This window comes from Gobio gobio (genome assembly GCF_949357685.1).
Source record: "Gobio gobio genome assembly, chromosome: 7".
Taxonomy (NCBI): Eukaryota; Metazoa; Chordata; class Actinopteri; order Cypriniformes; family Gobionidae; genus Gobio; species Gobio gobio.
In genome coordinates, this window is record NC_137103.1 from 32,294,356 (window position 1) to 32,313,844 (window position 19,489).

Sequence of the window (19,489 nt, forward strand, 5' to 3'; positions counted from 1 at the left end):
CCATCCATCCATCCATCCATCCATCCATCCATCTATCTATCTATCTATCTATCTATCTATCTATCTATCTATCTATCTATCTATCTATCTATCTATCTATCTATCTATCCATCCATCATCTATATATCCATCCATCATCTATCCATCTATCCATTCATCATCTATCCATCCATCCATCATCTATCTATATATCTAACCATCCATCATTTATCTATCCATCAATCCATCATCTATCTATCCATCTATCCATCCTTCCATCTATCTATCTATCTATCTATCTATCTATCTATCTATCTATCTATCTATCTATCTATCTATCTATCTATCTATCTATCTATCTATCTATCTATCTATCTATCATCCATCATCCATCCATCCATCCATCCATCATCTATCTATCTATCTATCTATCTATCTATCTATCTATCTATCTATCTATCTATCTATCTATCTATCTATCTATCTATCTATCTATCTATCTATCTATCTATCTATCATCCATCATCCATCATCCATCCATCCATCATCTATCTATCTATCTATCTATCTATCTATCTATCTATCTATCTATCTATCTATCTATCCATTCATCATCTATCCATCCATCCATCATCTATCTATATATCTAACCATCCATCATTTATCTATCCATCCATCCATCATCTATCTATCCATCTATCCATCCATCATCTATCTATCCATCTATCCATCCATCATCTATCTATCTATCTATCTATCTATCTATCTATCTATCTATCTATCTATCTATCTATCTATCTATCTATCTATCCATCCATCCATCCATCCATCCATCCATCCATCCATCCATCCATCCATCCATCCATCCATCCATCCATCCATCCATCCATCCATCTATCATCCATCCATCCATCCATCCATCCATCCATCATCTATCTATCTATCTATCTATCTATCTATCTATCTATCTATCTATCTATCTATCTATCTATCCATCCATCCATCCATCCATCCATCCATCCATCCATCCATCCATCCATCCATCCATCCATCCATCCATCATCTATCTATCTATCTATCTATCTATCTATCTATCTATCTATCTATCTATCTATCTATCTATCTATCTATCTATCTATCTATCTATCTATCTATCTATCTATCTATCTATCTATCTATCTATCTATCTATTCAACAAAATGTTTAAAAGTCATGGTTGTAAAAATATATTGATTTGATGTAGTTGAAGTGGTGTTGTGAACTCACCACAGATTCAACCAGGCACGTGCAGAGGGGGGGGCTTTGGGTGCTCGAGCCCCTGCCCTTTTTCAAAATGAATCAAAAGTGCCCCTGTCAGACAAATATCAATGATAATATCGTGGTCAATAAAACGAAATAAATGTAATTATTATAACATGACAATGTATACAATGGTAACGAAAGGCTCAAAAGTCGGACAATTTCTGTTGAGGCGTTGCCGTAACGCGTTGCTATGGGTCGCGTGCGTTTTGATTGACAGCTGATTTTCCTCTGTTCGGAAGCGGCTCTCGAGCCAAATATGGTCCTTTCAGAGAGTGTGTGGCCTTACGGGAAAAAAGTAAACCAATATTTTTTTTTCATCCATAATCAAAGCTAATGTGTTGATTTAATTACAAATCTATATATTATATATTTTAAAGTATTACACAATTCACCAATGCCCGTTTGTCATGTATATACACCAACCAATCGTGATCTGGCGAAGCAAGTTTAAATTCCATTGGGCGATGTGAAGCGGAGCGGTAATTTTCTGTTCTTATTCATAAATCGGTTGAAAATGACACGGACAGACGAACTAACGTTTGTGGAACGATTTCCTGCGGTTTGTCTCATTTTATAAATTGCATCACTGACAAAATGGATTTTAACAAACAAATCCCTGCACAAAACCACAGCAGCAGCAAAAGTCGCATTAATGGTAAGTGTTAAATTCACTTGTATTTATGTATATTGATACACCGTTTACTATTTCATGAAACTGTCAAAGTTAACAAACCCCACGTGCCACCGGCACCTATACAGGCCTATTATGTGAAGTGTAGGCAGGCGAAATGGTTACGTGAAAGGACTTTATTATATTACCATTTTTGAATATTATGCAGCATTATGAAAGTCTCTTATGTTCATCAAGCCTGCATTTATTTGATAAAAAACAGCAATATGGTGAAATATTATTAAAATAATGGTTTTCTATTTTAAAATAATTTAAAATATAATTTATTCCTGTGATCACAGCTGTATTTTCAGCATCATTACTCCACTCTTCAGTGTCACATGATCATTCAGAAATCATTCTAATATGAGGATTTAATGTCAATGATGGAAACTGTGATACTATTTTCAAGATTCTTTTATTAATAAAAAGTTAAAAAGAACATAATGTAATAAAATTTCACAATATTAGGCTACTGTTTTATTTCTGTATTTTTGATTAAATAAAAGCAGGCTTGATGAGCATAAGGATATATATATATATATAATTTCCCCTTTTTTACATTTGAGCCCCTGCCCCTGAAGAACTCTCTGCACGGCCCTGGATTCAACATAGGAATATCAAACCACTCAAAAAATTTTTATATTCCTATGTTGAATCTGTGGTGAGTTAACAACACCACTTCAACTATTTGGTGTTCAACGTTGGTTTGACGTTGAATTAATGTTTTTTCATAAACTGACATTATTTCAACCACATTTAAACGTTTAATGTCGGTCGAATGCCAGCTGGGTCCCCCAACACGCTCACAGTCCGTCCGCGCAACAATAAAGAACTAAAGCAAGAGAAGAACACTTTTAACCCAGCGGTTATACTGACAATAACACTGTTGAAGTGCAAGTCTCAGTTTGTCTATTTTTTTTTATTATTATTTTAATAAAAGAAAAACGAATAGATTAGGTAAGTGCTAGTCTTAAATGGCCAGGCCAGGTGTTGCTGGAAAAGATGTGTCTTTAGACATTTTCTGAAAATGGCTAGACTCGGCTGCTCGAATTGAGATTGGCAGGTCGTTCAACCTGGTGGAAGCGGTCCAGGAAAAGGTCTGTGAGAGCGATTTTGTGCCTCTTTTGGATGGCACCACGAGGCGTACGTTGTTAATTTGCAGAACGCAAGCTTCTCGACGGCGCATAAGTCTGAACAAGCAAGTTTAGGTATATTGGTGCAGAGCCAGTGGTTGTCTTGTAGGCAAACACCACGTTATTCTAATGTCATTCTAAAATTGCCGTAACGTTATTCTCTAATTCTCATGTCCCACCCATGTAGAGAATATTCAAGCTGTTTTTTCATTTTAGTTTTATTGTGTTTCCATTTGGCGACTTTGAACAAGTGCAATGAAAAAGAATATATAGGCCTATATATATTTTTTTATTATTAATAGCCCACATATAAAACCCACATGAGATTAGTTTATATGTTCATGAATAGGGTTGAATGCTTGATAATGAACTGTTTCTTTGTTTTTCTGACAAAATGAGAAAACCAATTATCCGAAGGTAGCTACATTTATTTTTTACCACTGAATTGTAGTTTAGCGGGACATTCTTTCGGTTCCTAAACAAAACCTTCGTGATTTACTCTCCAATTAGGCGTGTAAAACTCTCCGAAATCATACTCTCATATCTATATTAATTATAATTATTACAGCGAAAGTAAGTAAATAAAAGAGATAAATGAATATTAGTCAGCCAGTAAAACGAAATTACCTTTCATTTTTGAATTACACGGACCCGCGCATGCAGATCAGAGGCGTGCAGTAGCTACTACAGTGCATCCTGAAAGTATTCACAGTGCTTCTCTTTTTTTCACATTGTGTAATGTTACAGGCTTACTCAAAAATGGATTAAATGGATTTCTCAATTCTACAAACAATACACCATAATGACAACGTGAAAGACATTTGTTTGAAATCTTTGCAAATTTATAAAAAAAATTAAAAAATAAAACCTTGTACATGAGTATTCACAGCCTTTGCCACGACACTCAATTGAGCTCTGGTGCATCCTGTTTTCTCTGATCAAAGAACAACCATCTCGGCATCACTCCACCAATCAGGCCTGTATACACTCTTAGAAAAAAGGGTTCATTGGGGTTCTATATAGAACCATAGGGTTCTTTACTCAACTCCAAAGAACCTTTTATGCTAAAAAGGTTCTATAATGACAAGAAAGAACCCTTTTGGCACAAAGGTTCTTTAGGCTATTATTTATTCATATATTACATTATTCTGCAACATTTTGTAGTTGTTATTAATTTATTGTTTATTAAACTGTGTAGTAACTTAATATCACATTTTAATCGTGCTGATTTTTGGAAGAAAAAAACTGAAATGGCACTCTTTGTGTGATTTTGATTAACTACATAAAATGCGATAAATATATACATTTTCTAAACCCCATATCTTGAATTTTGTGATCATTCACATGCATTCATAAATGCATTTGAATACACTGAATAATGCAGTGAAAGAACGCACTCAATGCACACGCGCACTAGTAGCCTAGCCTATTACTAGACTTCATCATGTAACTTTACATTAGCCTAGATGCGTCCACTCTATAGGCACGATTTGTTTAGTTTTTGAAATATACTTGATAATGTTAAAGCGCACATCGTTAAAACAAAAAATAAGATTTTATCGCAGACGATTTAGCTATATTGCACACCCCTATATTGACAGGGCTCTCAAGTTTTGAACTGAGTTCAGAGTGAGATTTTGGCGAGGGCAGCAGGGGTTTGGGTGGGGATGAGGTTCTGATCTGAAAAATGTGTATAAAGAAATAAATAATATATATTTTTTAATTTAATTCAACATTTCTCTCTGTGTGTGTGTGTGTGTGTGTGTGTGTGTGTGTGTGTGTGTGTGTGTGTGTGTGTGTGTGTGTGTGTGTGTGTGTGTGTGTGTGTGTGTGTGTGTGTGTGTGTGTGTGTGTGTGTGTGTGTGTGTGTGCATAGTATTAATTCTTGCATTTCTAATTCTATTTCATTTTGTATATTCAAATATTTTTGAATATACAAATAAGAAATGTTGGAAAGAAAACATTAAACTAAACCACAAGTAGGTGGCAGAATGTAAACGTTGTTGTTGCGGGAATGTCTAAATCTTACGAGAGCCCTACTGACCTTATCGTCGTCATCATCATCATAATCATCATTATTATCATAACAAGAAATCACTCAGTACAAAAACAAACATAAGGGCTCATTCTAAGCCATTTATAGCTGAATAGGCTTTCGTATTGTCTTAGCCTTGTTTGCTGCTCTTTCATTTCATTCTTTGTCATTTATGTGAAATTATTGTACCGCAACTAAACAATTTTGCATTATGGATTTTAATTTTTTATCTGTTGAACAGCAAACATAAACAAAAAGAAGTAATAAACTCATTATTTTCATTAATTTCACCAAGTAAACAATTTATTTGCGCGAGCATATTCTCGCAGCGCTGTCTCGCGAGTGCAGTGCATGTTTTTGAATTCCAACGGTCGAGAAGAGACGGATCCCCGTCTGCTGATTTAAATTGATGGTCTGACGGAAATATTGTTGTGGTAAGTCATAGAAATACATCGATTTTTTTCAAGTAATTTACCTGTTATAAGCTTTAACCCCATTAGTAATGAAGTTGTCAATGTTTCTACAGCGGATTTACATTAACACGAAAGAGCCGCGAGTCCGCGACAGTGTCACAAGTTGCCTTAACGTTAACGGTACATCGGTAAGTTTTGTTGTGCTTGTTGCTAACTGTTACATTTTGTGTTTTCTGATCCTAAGCTTAGTTTTTAACTGCAGATAGTGCTCTAAGCTAGTTTTTGACCGCACACTCAAATGGTCATGAAGAACAGCCCTAAGTTACAGAACCGAACGGAGCGCTTTTGCGTTCAGCTTAGGGGCGGTTCTAGACCCGTTTAGGTGGGCTTCAACCCCCATATTTTTCGTCTCAGCCCCCCTAAAACTATAATCATCTATCTGAACGATCAGGCCAGTGCAGCTTCTTCAGTAAAGTTTATCATTCTCTCTTGTTTACTGATCGACCCCCCTAAAGGTGAAATCCTAGAACCGCCCCTGCGTTAGTGGTTAACGTTAAATGTACTCGCACTTCGGCTCAGAATGCTTTTATGATGCTAGATAATTGTAAACAGCCCAATGTGAACACTCTTGTGATTCACTTCAACCTTTTCAAACTTTATGAATGATTATTTTATGTTCAAGTCAAGTGAAGTGGTGTCTAAGGAACTGGAGGCAGGCCAGGGGGCTGTTTCTAAAGCACACTCAGCTTAAAGGGATAGTTCACTTTAAAATGAAAATTCTGTCTTCCTTTACTCACCCTCAAGTTGTTTCAAACCTGTATGAATTTATTTCTTCAGCTGAACACAAGGGAATTTTTTTTTGAAGAATGTCAGTAACCAAACAGTTAACTGGAATCATTCCATAGTAGGACAAAAAAATACTATGGAAGTCAATGGTTCCAGTTAACTGTTTGGTTACTGACATTCTTCAAAAAATCTTCCCTTGTGTTCAGCTCAAGAAAGAAATTCATACAGGTTTGAAACAACTTGAGGGCGGGTAAAGGTTCACTTGTTCTTATCCCCCTAAATTCCATTAATTACCTAAATCACTTTTCCTCTTCAGGGTTGTGGGGAGGCTGGAGCCTTTTTCCCTCTGTGACATTTTTAAATTGCCTGTTCAAATGCAAATTTGTTTAATGCTTTTTGTAGAAGATTTGTTTTTGAGAAATGTACATATGCATCATGATTGTTCATTTTAAAGTTAGGCGATTTTTATATGAAACATCAATAAATTATTTAGAAATTCGACTAATATTTACATTAATATTTACACTTACAGAATACAACTTTACTTTTATTCATGGTAGACTAAGAGGTTAATAAAGTAGTGACATGTGCATGATGTGAAATTAATAGTAACTTTCTGTTTTCCTTTTCAAGATTACATAATGGTAAACAAATGGACAACAGATGATGTCTGCAAATGGCTCCAAACCATCAACCTATCTGAAGCCTTTCTCAGCATCAGCTTTCAACAAAAATATCTTCATTTGTGTTCCGAAGATGAACGGAGGTCTGACGGGTGTCGAACGACATGAGGGTGAGTAATTAATGACAGAATTTTCATTTTTGAGTGAACTAACCCTTTAAGTGTACATGTAATTTTAGAATTACATATTTGAGGACCAGAACTGTGGTATAAATTGAATTTTTTTGCATGTGTCTGCAGGACACCCTTCTGCATTGTCTGCGTAACAAATTTAAAAAAGAGAGAATTCCTTTAGTGCATTCATCAGCAGTTCAAGAGATGAAGAAGAAATTTGGTGTTAAAAGAAATGCACTGGATCTCGCAGTCTCTGATGGCCTTGTCTCTGAAGAGGAGGTATACAACAGTCATTTCCTAAGCATACATTAAACTTTCACTTTACAATTAAAGGTTTAGTTTACCAAAAAAATATATATATATTTTTCCTTATATGAACTGTCTTTTGCTCATTTCAGCAAACAAAAAGATGCAAGACTGCAACCTTTCCAGTACTCCTGTGTACTGATAATCCAGTTTCCACCCAGTCCCAGGAGGTGTGTCTGTTTTATCTTTATTCACTAGAATTTCTTAAAATTGCTTGGTTATTGACCAGTAATGCTAGGAGATGGTAGATATACAATAGGAATTTTGTTATTTACTATTTTTTTCAGATTATATTAAACCTGGAAAATATTGGAGAAGATCAATTAAGTTTTCAGGAGCACATTACTGTGATAAATGCTGAACTACGTAAAAGACAACCCGACTACACCAACATAAAAAATCGAATGAGATACACTCTTTTTAAAAGAGTCGATTTAATGACAAAATCAACACGAGAGGTCATGGACATGTTCCCATTTCTTCGGGTTCCACAACTTGTGAGTATTTGTTTTTAGTGTTGTTTCCTTTGAGTTTAGTATTTCCACTGCATTTAAACAAAAATTTGTATGAATAAAAACAGTCAAAATTGTTTTAATTAATTTTTCTTTCTTTCTTTTTTCTTTCTTTCTTTCTTTCTTTCTTTTTTTGGTAGCTGCTGCATGAAGTGAAGATGCGGTTTGGGAAGGACCTTCATCTTAATCTAGAGACTGCTCTTCAAGTTCTGGCCCCAAACATCTTAAATGTGGCTAGACATGGAAGTCAGAGGGATGTGCTGAACAGTTTACTTCAGCAAATTGACACAAACACAAAAAGTATGTTCTTTTTTTTCCTTAACACTACCATTAGTTGCTTGGTTTGTTGAACGGTTACTGTAATAAATCTATTTATACCATGGTTTGTCTGAATATTTGATTCTGATTGGCTAAAAGGTGTGCATTAAAATAATTTGTTTCACAGGTAGTTCCAGTCCGTTTAATTACAATTAAAGTTTAATGTGCTGCTTTTCAATGACATACATGCAGAGGTCGGAGATTAAAGTAATGTGAACTGAGACATTTTGCATTACATTTTTTACAACCTCAGTTGCATTGCTTCACTGACATTCATAAATCCTCTCCTGTGGTTTACTGGAGTAGTAAAGTATACATTGTAAGCATACTTCAGAATCTCAGCAGAAGTACTTTGATTTTGGATGCTGCTCTGCTCACATACTAATTAATGATTAATGTTTGAAAGTGAAGTGTAAAATAAATTATAGAAATTTTATTTGACAAAGTAATTACAGTAATATTTCAGTCTTTATATATTAATAATTGAATTCAAAAATAAGCAAAATAATAATGTTATTATTTAGATGTTGTTATACATTCAAATTGACGGGGTTTCCAAAAACACTGTGAATGTAATGTAAACCGAGACAACCATCACAGCTAAAATAGAGTGTGTACCAATAACCTGTTTTGTTTTTTGTTTTTGTGTAAACTGATATTGCAGATCTGGAGAAAAATGCCGCACTGCTAATCTTACCATCTTTATTCAGAGAAAACAGCAAGTTTCTCTTCTGTCTGGACAATGTAAGTTTTGATTTGTCATGTTTTTGTGTTGGTGGGGGGTGACAGCCACGATCACTTGATTGCATGTAGCTCTGTGAATGTGACAACAAAGTTAAATAAAAATGTCTTGCTCTTGTAGAAGATTAATAAAGAATGTTTTACTCTTATTGACAGTTGCTTTGTAATATCAGGAGAAATACAAAGATGTTAAAAATGAGAGAGGGCTGCTCAGTTTCTCACAAAAACATTTGCACAATTTTAATGAAAGACGTGGAGGCAAAAAACACTGATGCATTTTTTTTTTGCAACAGGCCTTTAGATCTAGCATTCTAGCAGTCTGCATGCTTTGAATCAGATACAGAAATGATGTAGCTTGAACAGATTGCATTTATTTAAATTAACAGAGAGAAAGTGAGAAACTGCATGTGTGAATAATGTTTGTGTAGTGTCTCTTCAATAATCAAGCTGCACGTTTAGTTAAATCAAAAACAGATACATTGTTTAAGCATTTAATTATTTATTTATACATTTATTTATACATGTATTTATTTATTTCAGCAGTTAATTATTTATTTCAGCATTTAATTATTTATTTATAAATTTATTTCTTGATTTATTTAATTATACATTTACATATTTATTTATTTATACTTAAGTAATTTCTCGTCCTTCATATAATACAGTAGTCCCAAAAGTTAAAATTCCATCAAAAATGATCATTTAGTCTAAGTTATTTCACAAATAATTTATGTTTTTCCAACTTGCAGGAATCAGTAAAGTCAACTCCGACAATAGTTTTTCATGAAGCTTCAAACCCCCTCCATGCAAAAAGAGCCAGCATCAATATGGAGGGTGTCAACATTGTGAGCGCAGAAATGGATGTGATGGAGGCAATGGAGTGCCTCTTTGCTACTTATTTCGTATTCAGTGTGGAATACCCCAAGCACATCACTCACACGATGAATTTTGTTGAGCACTACCTGTTTAAACTCTCCAGCAGCCAAAAAAAACTGTCTGTCCCAGTGCTCAAAATGTACAATCAATTATCATAATACTTTGATATGTAATGAATAGTGCTAATGTAAATTTGTAAATATGAGGCGATTGATGTTATTCTGAAATGCTGATCTGAATTTGAATCTGTAATTACAATTCTTTATGAGTGATATTAATGTAAATTTGTAGATTTTAAGTACTTGATGTTTTGAAATGCTGATCTGAATTTTAATCTATGTATTCACATTCTTTATGAGTGGTATTAATATGATTTTGTAGATTTTTAATACTTCTATATCTGTATATTTTCATTGTGAATTGTTAAATTAATATGGATTTGTAGTTTTGAGGGACTTGATGTTGTTCTAACACTGATGGGAACTTAGATGAATCTGTAAATTTGCATTATTTAGTGATAGATTAATGTAATTTTGTACATTTTATTACTTATTTTGTAATATGTAGATGTAGGAAACTCTATTTTCATTATTTATGAATTTTTTTAAATGGTTGATGTTTGAATGTTGATTTGTACATTTAAAGCCTTGAATACTTGAAATTACAGTAGCATTTTTCTGTAATAATTATTTATGTTAATATAAATAAATTACTAGTTCTATGCACTTTGGGTGTGTTTTTTTCAGTATTCATGGGTGACTTTTTTATGTGAATTACATTTTTATATTTTAGGGGGTTGATGTTTGTCAATATAGGAAATATTTAATCCATAATGAATGAACCCCTAAAAGGTTCCATATAGAACCTTTTTCCTGGTTACAAAGAACCCTAAAGGGTTCTTTTGATTGAACCCTTAAAAAGGGTTCTATATAGAACCTTTTAGGGGTTCCAAATACGTAGCGCCTGATAGAACCTTTTAAGGTTCTATATAGAACCTTTTCTTCTAAGAGTGTAGAGTGGCAGACGGAAGCCACTCCTCTGTAAAAGGCACATGACAGCCCATCTGGAGTTTGCCAAAAGGCACCTGTGGAGTCTCCTCCAAAACAAAATTCTCTGGTCTGATGAAACAAAGATTGAACTCTTTGGCCTGAATGGCAAGCGTCATGTCTGGAGGAAACCAGGCACAGCGCTTCACCTGGCCAATACCATCCCTAAAGTAAATCATGTTGGTGTCAGCATTATGCTGTGGAGATGCTTTTCAGCGGCAGGAACTGGGAGACTAGTCAGGATCGAGGGAAAGATGAATGCAGCAATTTACAGAGGCATCCTTGATGACAACCTGCTCCAGAGTGCTCTGGACCTCAGACTGGGGCGAAGGTTCATCTTCCAACAGGACAACGACCCCAAGCACACAGCCTATAACAAAGGAGTGGCTATGGGACAACTCTGAATGTCCTTGAGTGGCCCAGCCAGAGCCCAGACTTGAGATCTGAAAATGGCTGTGCACCGCCGCTCCCCATCCAAACTGATGGAGCTTGAGAGGTCCTGCAAAGAAGAATGGTAGAAACTGCCCAAAAATAGGTGTGCCGAGCTTGTAGCAGTTTACTCAAAAATACATGAGGCTGTAAGTGATGACAAAGGTGCTTCAACAAAGTATTGAGGCTGTGAATATTTATGTAGGCCTATATGTGATTTTCTTTGTTTTTTTTATTTAATACATTTGCAAAGATTGTGAACTTCATTCACATTGTCATTATGTTTGTATGTGTATTGAAGTGAGGAAAGTAATGGATACAATCCATTTTGGAATAAGGCTGTAACATAAAATGTGGAAAAAGTGAAGAGTTGTGAATACTTTCCGGATGCACTGTAAAATGAAGATAGAAACAACCCCACAAATTTGAGATTTCTGTGCTTTTTTATATAACGTTCTCCCTCATTTCCTGCTTTATTTGTCACTCTTTATCTCGTTGCGTCTTCCATCCTGTGCTGGTTCATTGTCGTGGTATGTCTTATGTCATCTGTTTCCTGCCGTGTTCCTGCTCCTTGTATTTAATTTATTTTAAGTTTGAATTTTCCCCCTCGTGAGTTTTTGTTTTGGGTTTATTTTTATTATTTACAATAAATACTCATTCCTATCTGCATTTGAGTCCTCGCTCCATGACACCCCCTCCCACTCCCTGTGCATGCCACAGCACATTAGATGCTAACCGCTCTAAAGAAAACATGAAGCCAACGTATAAAGTTAATAAATTAAAAGTGAATCTAGTGTTTTTATTGCTGGTGCCCTGCCATGAACCCTGCCTCCACAGCAAAAAGAACCAAACCGAGGCTCCAAAACCGTGATATGAACCAAACCATGGCATAGGTACACCCCTAATTTCAACATACTATGATTTTGGACAAATTTCTCATTTTGAATAATGTTTAGGATGGATAGTATGGGAATTGGGATTCAGCAGGATGTAAGCCTATAGTTACTCTCTGCACCACCAGGGGTTAAAGACCATGCTTTAACCGGTTAAACCTGGCACACTTGGGTGTTTGAGACATGATGAATTAAAAGCTTTTTAACTTTCTACACCATTCGAGTGCCTTGGAAATTCTTTTTGAGTTGAAACATCCCTTACATCCAAAGAGCACAGAGATAAGGAACTGACACCCCATGCAGCACTTACCTTGACATTATTGGCTTAGTGCTGTATACATCAACATGTCAAGGAGCACAAGGATTTAAAATAGCAATAGGCTACATTGTAAAAGAATCCAACTTATGTTTTGTATGACAAATTCAGCTTGTAAAAGTTTATTCAACATGAAAAAAAAAGTTGAGATAACTAATGGACCCGAAGTTGAAAACTCAAATGTTCTGCAGCTGGTTGCCTTAAATTTCAACATTTTTTTTTTTACAGTGTATGCTACATTGACAAGCTCATTACCTCAAATTCTAGTTTGCATCCAATTTATTAACTTTTGTTTAAATAAATGTAATTTTTCCCCCATTTGGTTCAGTCACACAAAGCAGAAGTGGAACATATATATATTCCAAGTTTGAGACTGCAAGGCTACTGGTTTCAAGATTACCAGTGATCACCTTTTAGGATTTGTTTTAGATTACAGTAGAAGAATCCAAATGCAATTGCAAGTGTTCTCGTTAGACATCAGCAAAACATTTTGCTGCAAAAAAGGACATGCCAAGGAATTTCCACAGGAAATGGTAAATCTGTGCACATAGGACAAATACCTTCCGGAGAGTAAATTAATCCAATTTGTGCACAGAATAAATGTGCCATATTAAAAGGAGAAAAAAAAAATTAAGTATTTGGACCATGTAACCATTTGAATTATTTGGAGCAGCAACAAAATGGAGAAAGTAGGGAAATGCTTGACTAGGGAGCACAAATCTAATACGGTGCGTTTTGGTTTCGAAATGCCCCTATCTGGCATCGACTTTAAGATATAGTCAATAAGTAGTTGTTGGTTCCAAATGATTTACAATAGTCAAATTCAAAACGAACCATTTATTTCAAAGATTAAGTCTCATGACATGGCCACATGGGGACAGTGTTGCTCCATCTCACACCCCAGCTTTCATCTGGCTGTGCGGTGGCAGAGGTTTCTCCAGGTGGTGACCGACAGTGAGACCGAAGGGGGAATCAGCCTGCTTCTCCTGGACTTCAGGCTTCAGCTGAAAGCCTTTCCCCGCGTCAAAACTGTCTATGGGTGGAAAGGTGAGAGGCGCTTCACTTAAGAGACCTTGAAGACGAGTACGCCAGCCTTCCAACAGGCCGTCACGAGCCTCAGAAGAGAGATGCGTGGGTGCCCAGAAGATCTGTGGTGCGAGGACCTGGAAGCCACAGTAGTTGAGGACACCATTCTACAAAAGAGAAAACATCAGCACAGCGGTTTCAGGTTAGGCTTACATGCAAACGCAAAAAGTGCAAAATTATGCCTAGTTGAGGTAATAAGCCTAGGGATGACGTTTCTTACCTGAACTGGCCACAGAGTAACATTCATATCTCCATTGATCCCATTGGAGCTGAACATAGTCTCATGGGAACCAGTGGTGAAGGACAACATGGCTTTCTTTTCCTGACATGAATTAAAGTCAAATTATGCCAATATTCACCACCCACTCTTTGCTAAAAAAAAAAACTCCAACAACATTTATTATTGCGGTGCATGCAAAGGAAACATTTGTTTTTCCTCAGGCCTCACCCTGAAGATGCCCTCACTGTAGCGCTTTTCCAAGGTGTAAGCAAAACCAAGGGTAAGAATGCGATCCATCCAGCCTTTCATGATGGCAGGAACAGAGAACCAGTACATGGGAAACTTCAACAAAAAGACAATAAAACTTAGTAAAGAACCAATGACCACAAATAAAGGAACTTCTGATATATAAAAATCATACCTGAAAAATAACAATATCTGCATCTTTTAGTTTCTTGTGCTCCTCTACGATATCAGAAGCTAGTCGTCCCTCCTGCCAAGCCAGCATGGTCTCCTTTCCATAGCAAAAATGTTCTGGGTCCTTCACTGCTCCTGAACAGAAAGTTGTGCAATAATCTCCATTATGCTCCGATAAGGGCACAAGTGAAATTTAATATTTTCCCAAAAAAAACATCATACTGCCTCCACACCAGTAATATCCTCCTCAGTTGCTGTGGCCTTGAATTTCATTTCATACAGGTCAGACACAAACACATTGCAGCCCTGTTTCTTCAGCACATCAACGGCAGCATCTTTAGCAGCCGCATTGAAAGATCCAGCACTCTGGTGGGCATACACGATCAACACTGTCTTTGTGGCTGAAAAAAAATAATTCAGAAGATAAATAAACAAACACATAAAAATTGCAATAAAAGAATGTAACCTACCCATGTTTTTTTTTTTTTCACCCACAGGTCTCAAAGCATCTACTAAACACCAACAGCTTTGTGAGCTTCTTTTAAGACCACACATTTAGGCCTACCTGTGCACAGCTGAGTTCACTAGTCAATTAGTGCAGCCAGGCCACCCAACAGCACATCAATATATATATATATATATATATATATATATATATATATATATATATATATATATATATATATATATATATATATATATATATATATATATATATATATATATATATATATATATATATAATTTTTTTTTTTAAATAAACATAGATAAATAAACAAATTGCTATATGACTGGTAAGTTTACCTTTACCACTAGATGTCAACATGCACCAGCAACTGGAGCTATGTCTATACAGCCATACAAATAAAATACATATGATAGAGATAAAATATAATGATTAAATATACAAAAATTAATTGGGTGACTCGGTTTAATGCGCTGTTTTTCTTGGACATTTTTTTTAATCATTTCCAGGTTGTAATTTTGACTGCAATTTCCTCTGGGGGAAAACTTTTTGGTCTCCCCGTCTTGGTGTAGTTTTGAGTCTTTTAACTGTTACTTTAGAATTGATGGTGTGCTTAAGACCACCTATATCGGACACTTGGTCATGCTGAGGTTAGTTAAGACTAGCACTCTAGAGTTTAATATATTTCCCCCCAGCAGGGCATTTTCCCCCCTTCAAATCCAGCAGTTTATTATGATCGCGAAAGGTGCGTAAGCACATGGGTATGACTTTAAGAAGTGCAAGATAAGGTTTCTGTTTTTAGCAGCAGACTCTCGTGATTAAAAATAGCAAAGCGGGTCTGCTCTGCGAGCCCTGAAACTTCCCCAACACGCTCACAGTCCACCCGCGCAACAAAAATGAACTAAAGCAAGAGAAGAACACTTTTAACCCAGCGGTTATATAACACTGTTAAAGAACTCAACTCTGCGCAAACAAACTAGTCTATATCATTTACAGCCATTTTGGCAGCTCCTCAGAGGCGACACGTGTGTCATGAAAAGGCGTTTGCGCTCTCTACACCGGTGACTCTTCAGTCTTTCACAGTACAGCACTAGGAAGAGTGCAAAAAAGACGGATGTAACACAATGAACCACTTCGCGAACAACACGACGTAGCCTCGCTGGGGTTTCTTTTTGGTTAGAGTTGGAAACGTGTTTTCTTTTTCTTATGCCTTTGCTGAAGGAATAACTCTTTAAAGGATCGGTTCTCACACGTGTTTTTCTTAGAAGGATTTATTAAAGGTTACAAATGGGGTCTCAAGGGCCAGGACGTAAAAGAACCCCCAGCAAAAATGGGTTGACTGCCGAGGAAGATGCCCTCAACGTAATCGCAAAAGAGGTAAACTGATCTCATATGGGATAAACTAATGTAATGGTCTCATTTGCTGAAGTACAGGGTTAAACTTCAGAGGGAAATACCAAAATCACATGTTCTACATCCTTTGTCAGATTATTTATTAAACCAAAAGAGCAGCACACAGTTTCACGAGTATCTAATTAACATATCAGATAGCTACCTAACTAAGGTAAAGTGCATGCTTTTGCCCTCATGTGGCCATGCTTATTTTATTCTTATTTACAAGCTAGATCATTTCCTCTCATGTCTGCTTCCTCCTTGTGTTTTAGTTGTCTACACCTAACTACAAGTTCCTGAGCTGTTTTGGTCAAAGATGCCATTTTATGTGTCATGGCAGTAATGTGTTTGAAAGTGCTAGCAGTGTGCAACATAAGCAGAGTTTGATGTGCTGGAACAGGTGCTGGGGTCATGGTGGAGAGAACCTTGATTTGAGTGCTTAGGAAATGATTTTGGCCCAGTCAGATCTTCCACTGATATGATGTTCCTTCATTGCTCAGTGAAAAGTAAAGAATGTATGTGAAGTGCAAGTGTTTTCATAGACAGTTGTACATATGTAGCAAAAGTTGTATTCTATTATTAGTGTGTGTCTCTGGTTGACACCATGCTCAGTGTTAGGCAGGATAGAGGCCTTCTCACTCTACTGTCAGCATGAACTGTCCTCAGTTTAAAGTGTGAAGTACATTCAGAGAAGCATGATATATATGTATGCTATACATCTAAACATTTCTTTGTGTTTACATGATTCATTGAATTGGTGCCATTGGTCATGACCAGGCCCAGATAGAATTTATCTGCAGATTTATATTTTTTTTGTTTGTATTTGTTTGTTTTTAATTTATGCAGTAATTTTAGGGGAAGTCAGAGTATGAAACACTTATTGGTAGGTTAATGCATAATCAATAAGCTAAAATATTTAATAAATACACAAGTATAAGAGGATGTGTAAAACTCCGATAGTTGCATAATCTTGTGCAAAATGTTTTCAAAAAGAATTGTTGAGTAAATTTTGTTAAGTCACTTTCATTCATATGGCGCTTTATACGATACAGATTGTTTCATAGAAGCTTTACAGTGATAACAGGAAAATGATTCAATGATGCAAACATAGTTAATTTTTTATGGAAGATTGTTTCCTCCACAGAATAAAACATTTTAAAAGATAATTGCATCTTGCAATTCTGACTTTTTTCCCTCAGAATTGCGAGATATGAATGCGCAATTGCGAGTTACAAAGTCAGAATTGTGAGATATAAACTTTTTTTTTTCTTGCAATTGCAAGCTTATATCTCGCAATTATGACTTTATAACCCGCAATTATGACTTTTTTTAAATCAGAATTATGAGATATAAACTCGCAATTGCGAGTTATAAAGTCCAATTCTGAGGGGGAATTTTTTTTTTTCTCCGAATTGCGAGTTTATATCTCACAATTCTGACTTTATAACTCCCAATTGCGACTTTGTCATGCAATTCTGAGAAAAAAGTCTGAATTGTGAGAAATGACCTTACTTTTTTTTTTTATTCTGTGGCGGAAACAAGCTTCCATACATTTCAGCTGTAGGCCTACGGCAGCTCTAATAGAAAATGGTGTCAGCTGAAGTCAGTTCAGTGTTTATTCAGTTACATTGTAAAAATCAATTATTAAATAATTTCTGCAGAAAACAGTTATGTCATCATCCAGCTCAGTTCAGTTCTCACTTGTACCAAATGTACTGCTTATTCTCAACAAGAGGAGAGGTTAGGCATTCAAAAAGGTTTAAAATGTTTAAAAGTAGCCTAACTTGACAATTACCCATTTGTAAGTGTGCATTTTGTTTTCTGTAGCACATTAAGTGGATCTCTAGTAAGTGAGTATAGTACATGGATAAAGAGAGATTCACCCATATTGTGAAATATCGAATCAGGAAGCAAATTTCAGTTTTACATTTGCATAAGGTTTTTTTCTTTTTATTGATCAAACCTGTTTCTCTTGAAATGGAAATTAATTTTTTAGTATTCTCCCACGTGGCTTTGCAACAGAGCTTTTGCAAATTTAAACACAGCAAGGTCACGCAAGGTTTCATTCGAGCGTCTCTGAGCAGGTTTAGTTTCAGTTGGATGATGACAAGATATTGTGGTTTAACCCTTTTTGGGCGTTATACTTGGCGCTTGACTCGAATACCTTCACAAATAAGCTCCTAGGACTTTTTTTAAAAAGGTTTATATGTTTCTTTCAGAGCCACTTTGTTTTCTTTTGATGGCCTATTAGTATTTACTCCCTGTGTTCCATTGTCCTGCATTTATTCACCTGGTACCTGCATTTGTTGCTGATATAGGCTGCCGTCCCACACTTGCTGCTCTCTGACAGGCTGGTATGTTGGTCCTCGTGTGATCGTTGATTCTGTAACAAGAGCTTTAAAAATAGAAGGCCCTCAGGGCAGCTGTTAGTGCAGCCTCAAGACCAGACATGAAGTTTTGGGGGGCCATTATAATGAGCAGAAGTAGTGAACATGGGCAGCTGATAATATCTGCTTTAGTAATCCTCAGTGGCTGTGCTTTTCTGGTGCTCTAATGTAGTTAAGCTGGTAAGAGTAAGATATGGCCTCAGTAAAACATAAGTCAGTGAAGGATTTCCTGTAAAACAATTTCAACAGTTGCTACTCAACACTTTGATTCAGTATTTTGTTTGTCCTTCTAGTTACACAGATGCAAGTTGTGTAATCTGGTAAGACAAACACATGACATGAATAGATTGTTTTCGGCTGAATGTGTTTGGTTCATGACCACATTCCGCAAAGTTTTGACACATACTAAAAAAAATCAACATTGATTAGGTATTTATTTATTTTTTAAATGCAGACCAACTCCAAGGATGCTTTGAATGGATCAAAGTGACAGTAAAGACATTTATAATATTAAAACATATATCTGTTTTAAGTAAATGCTTTTATTTTGAACTTTCTATTCATCAAATCCTTAAAAAAAAGGTATCACAGGTTTTTTTAAACAAAAATATTAAGCAGCACAAGTTGCACAATTGTTAATAATAAAAATGTTAACTGATTCAGCATATTTCTGAAGGATCCATGTGACTGAAGACTTTTATTTAGCCAATTATTATTAAAGCCAGAAAACTAGCCAATCAGAAACGCTCTCTGCTTGTAAACCATTTTGTTTACTGACTGATTTAGGATGTGATTCATGGAGTAACTGTACTCTGTCAGTCTGTATGATTGTGTGTTTGAATCAGATGTGAGCAATCTGGTGTGTCAAAATCTTTTTTGTCACTGTCACTACCAGTGTTACTTGAAGCAAGATGAAAGTTCATTTCCAGTCTTTAGAGCAATTAACTCAATAAGAAGTTGAGTTGCT

General features: G+C 35.8%; 3 protein-coding genes across 24 annotated transcripts in view; 2 read left to right on the plus strand and 1 right to left on the minus strand.

Annotated features, from left to right (window-relative positions):
• Positions 1 to 7,823: 7,823 nt before the first annotated feature.
• Positions 7,824 to 10,593, plus strand: LOC307129283 (sterile alpha motif domain-containing protein 3-like). Its single transcript, XM_079821545.1, has 4 exons — positions 7,824 to 7,920; positions 8,076 to 8,235; positions 8,918 to 8,997; positions 9,744 to 10,593. Exons 1-4 carry the CDS (start codon positions 7,828 to 7,830, stop codon positions 10,026 to 10,028), a joined length of 618 nt encoding a protein of 205 aa, XP_079677671.1. The 5' UTR covers positions 7,824 to 7,827; the 3' UTR covers positions 10,029 to 10,593.
• A 2,785-nt stretch (positions 10,594 to 13,378) lies between these two features.
• Positions 13,379 to 14,751, minus strand: LOC307128746 (NAD(P)H dehydrogenase [quinone] 1-like; the record flags this gene model as incomplete). Its single annotated transcript, XM_079820689.1, has 6 exons — positions 13,379 to 13,747; positions 13,861 to 13,962; positions 14,089 to 14,202; positions 14,282 to 14,412; positions 14,511 to 14,678; positions 14,748 to 14,751. The coding sequence occupies 6 exons, from the start codon at positions 14,749 to 14,751 to the stop codon at positions 13,448 to 13,450; spliced, it is 819 nt and encodes a 272-aa protein (XP_079676815.1). The 3' UTR covers positions 13,379 to 13,447.
• A 751-nt stretch (positions 14,752 to 15,502) lies between these two features.
• The window catches only part of lrrfip1a (leucine rich repeat (in FLII) interacting protein 1a), a 43,684-nt gene continuing 39,697 nt past the window's right edge, over positions 15,503 to 19,489 (plus strand). For all 22 annotated transcript variants that reach the window (XM_079821557.1, XM_079821561.1, XM_079821559.1 and 19 more), the window contains exon 1: positions 15,503 to 16,120. In XM_079821557.1, coding sequence (XP_079677683.1) covers positions 16,031 to 16,120 — 90 coding nt within the window. In that variant the 5' untranslated portion in view covers positions 15,503 to 16,030. The remainder of the gene's footprint in view (positions 16,121 to 19,489) is intronic.

Bases quoted from the DNA above. Each gene is read 5' to 3' on its own strand.
- LOC307129283 (XM_079821545.1), top strand. From the start codon at position 7,828: ATGAGATACACTCTTTTTAAAAGAGTCGATTTAATGACAAAATCAACA. The intron at 7,921-8,075 runs GTGAGTATTTGT...TTTTTTTGGTAG, and splicing joins TTCTTCGGGTTCCACAACTT to CTGCTGCATGAAGTGAAGAT. The intron at 8,998-9,743 runs GTAAGTTTTGAT...TCCAACTTGCAG, and splicing joins TTCTCTTCTGTCTGGACAAT to GAATCAGTAAAGTCAACTCC.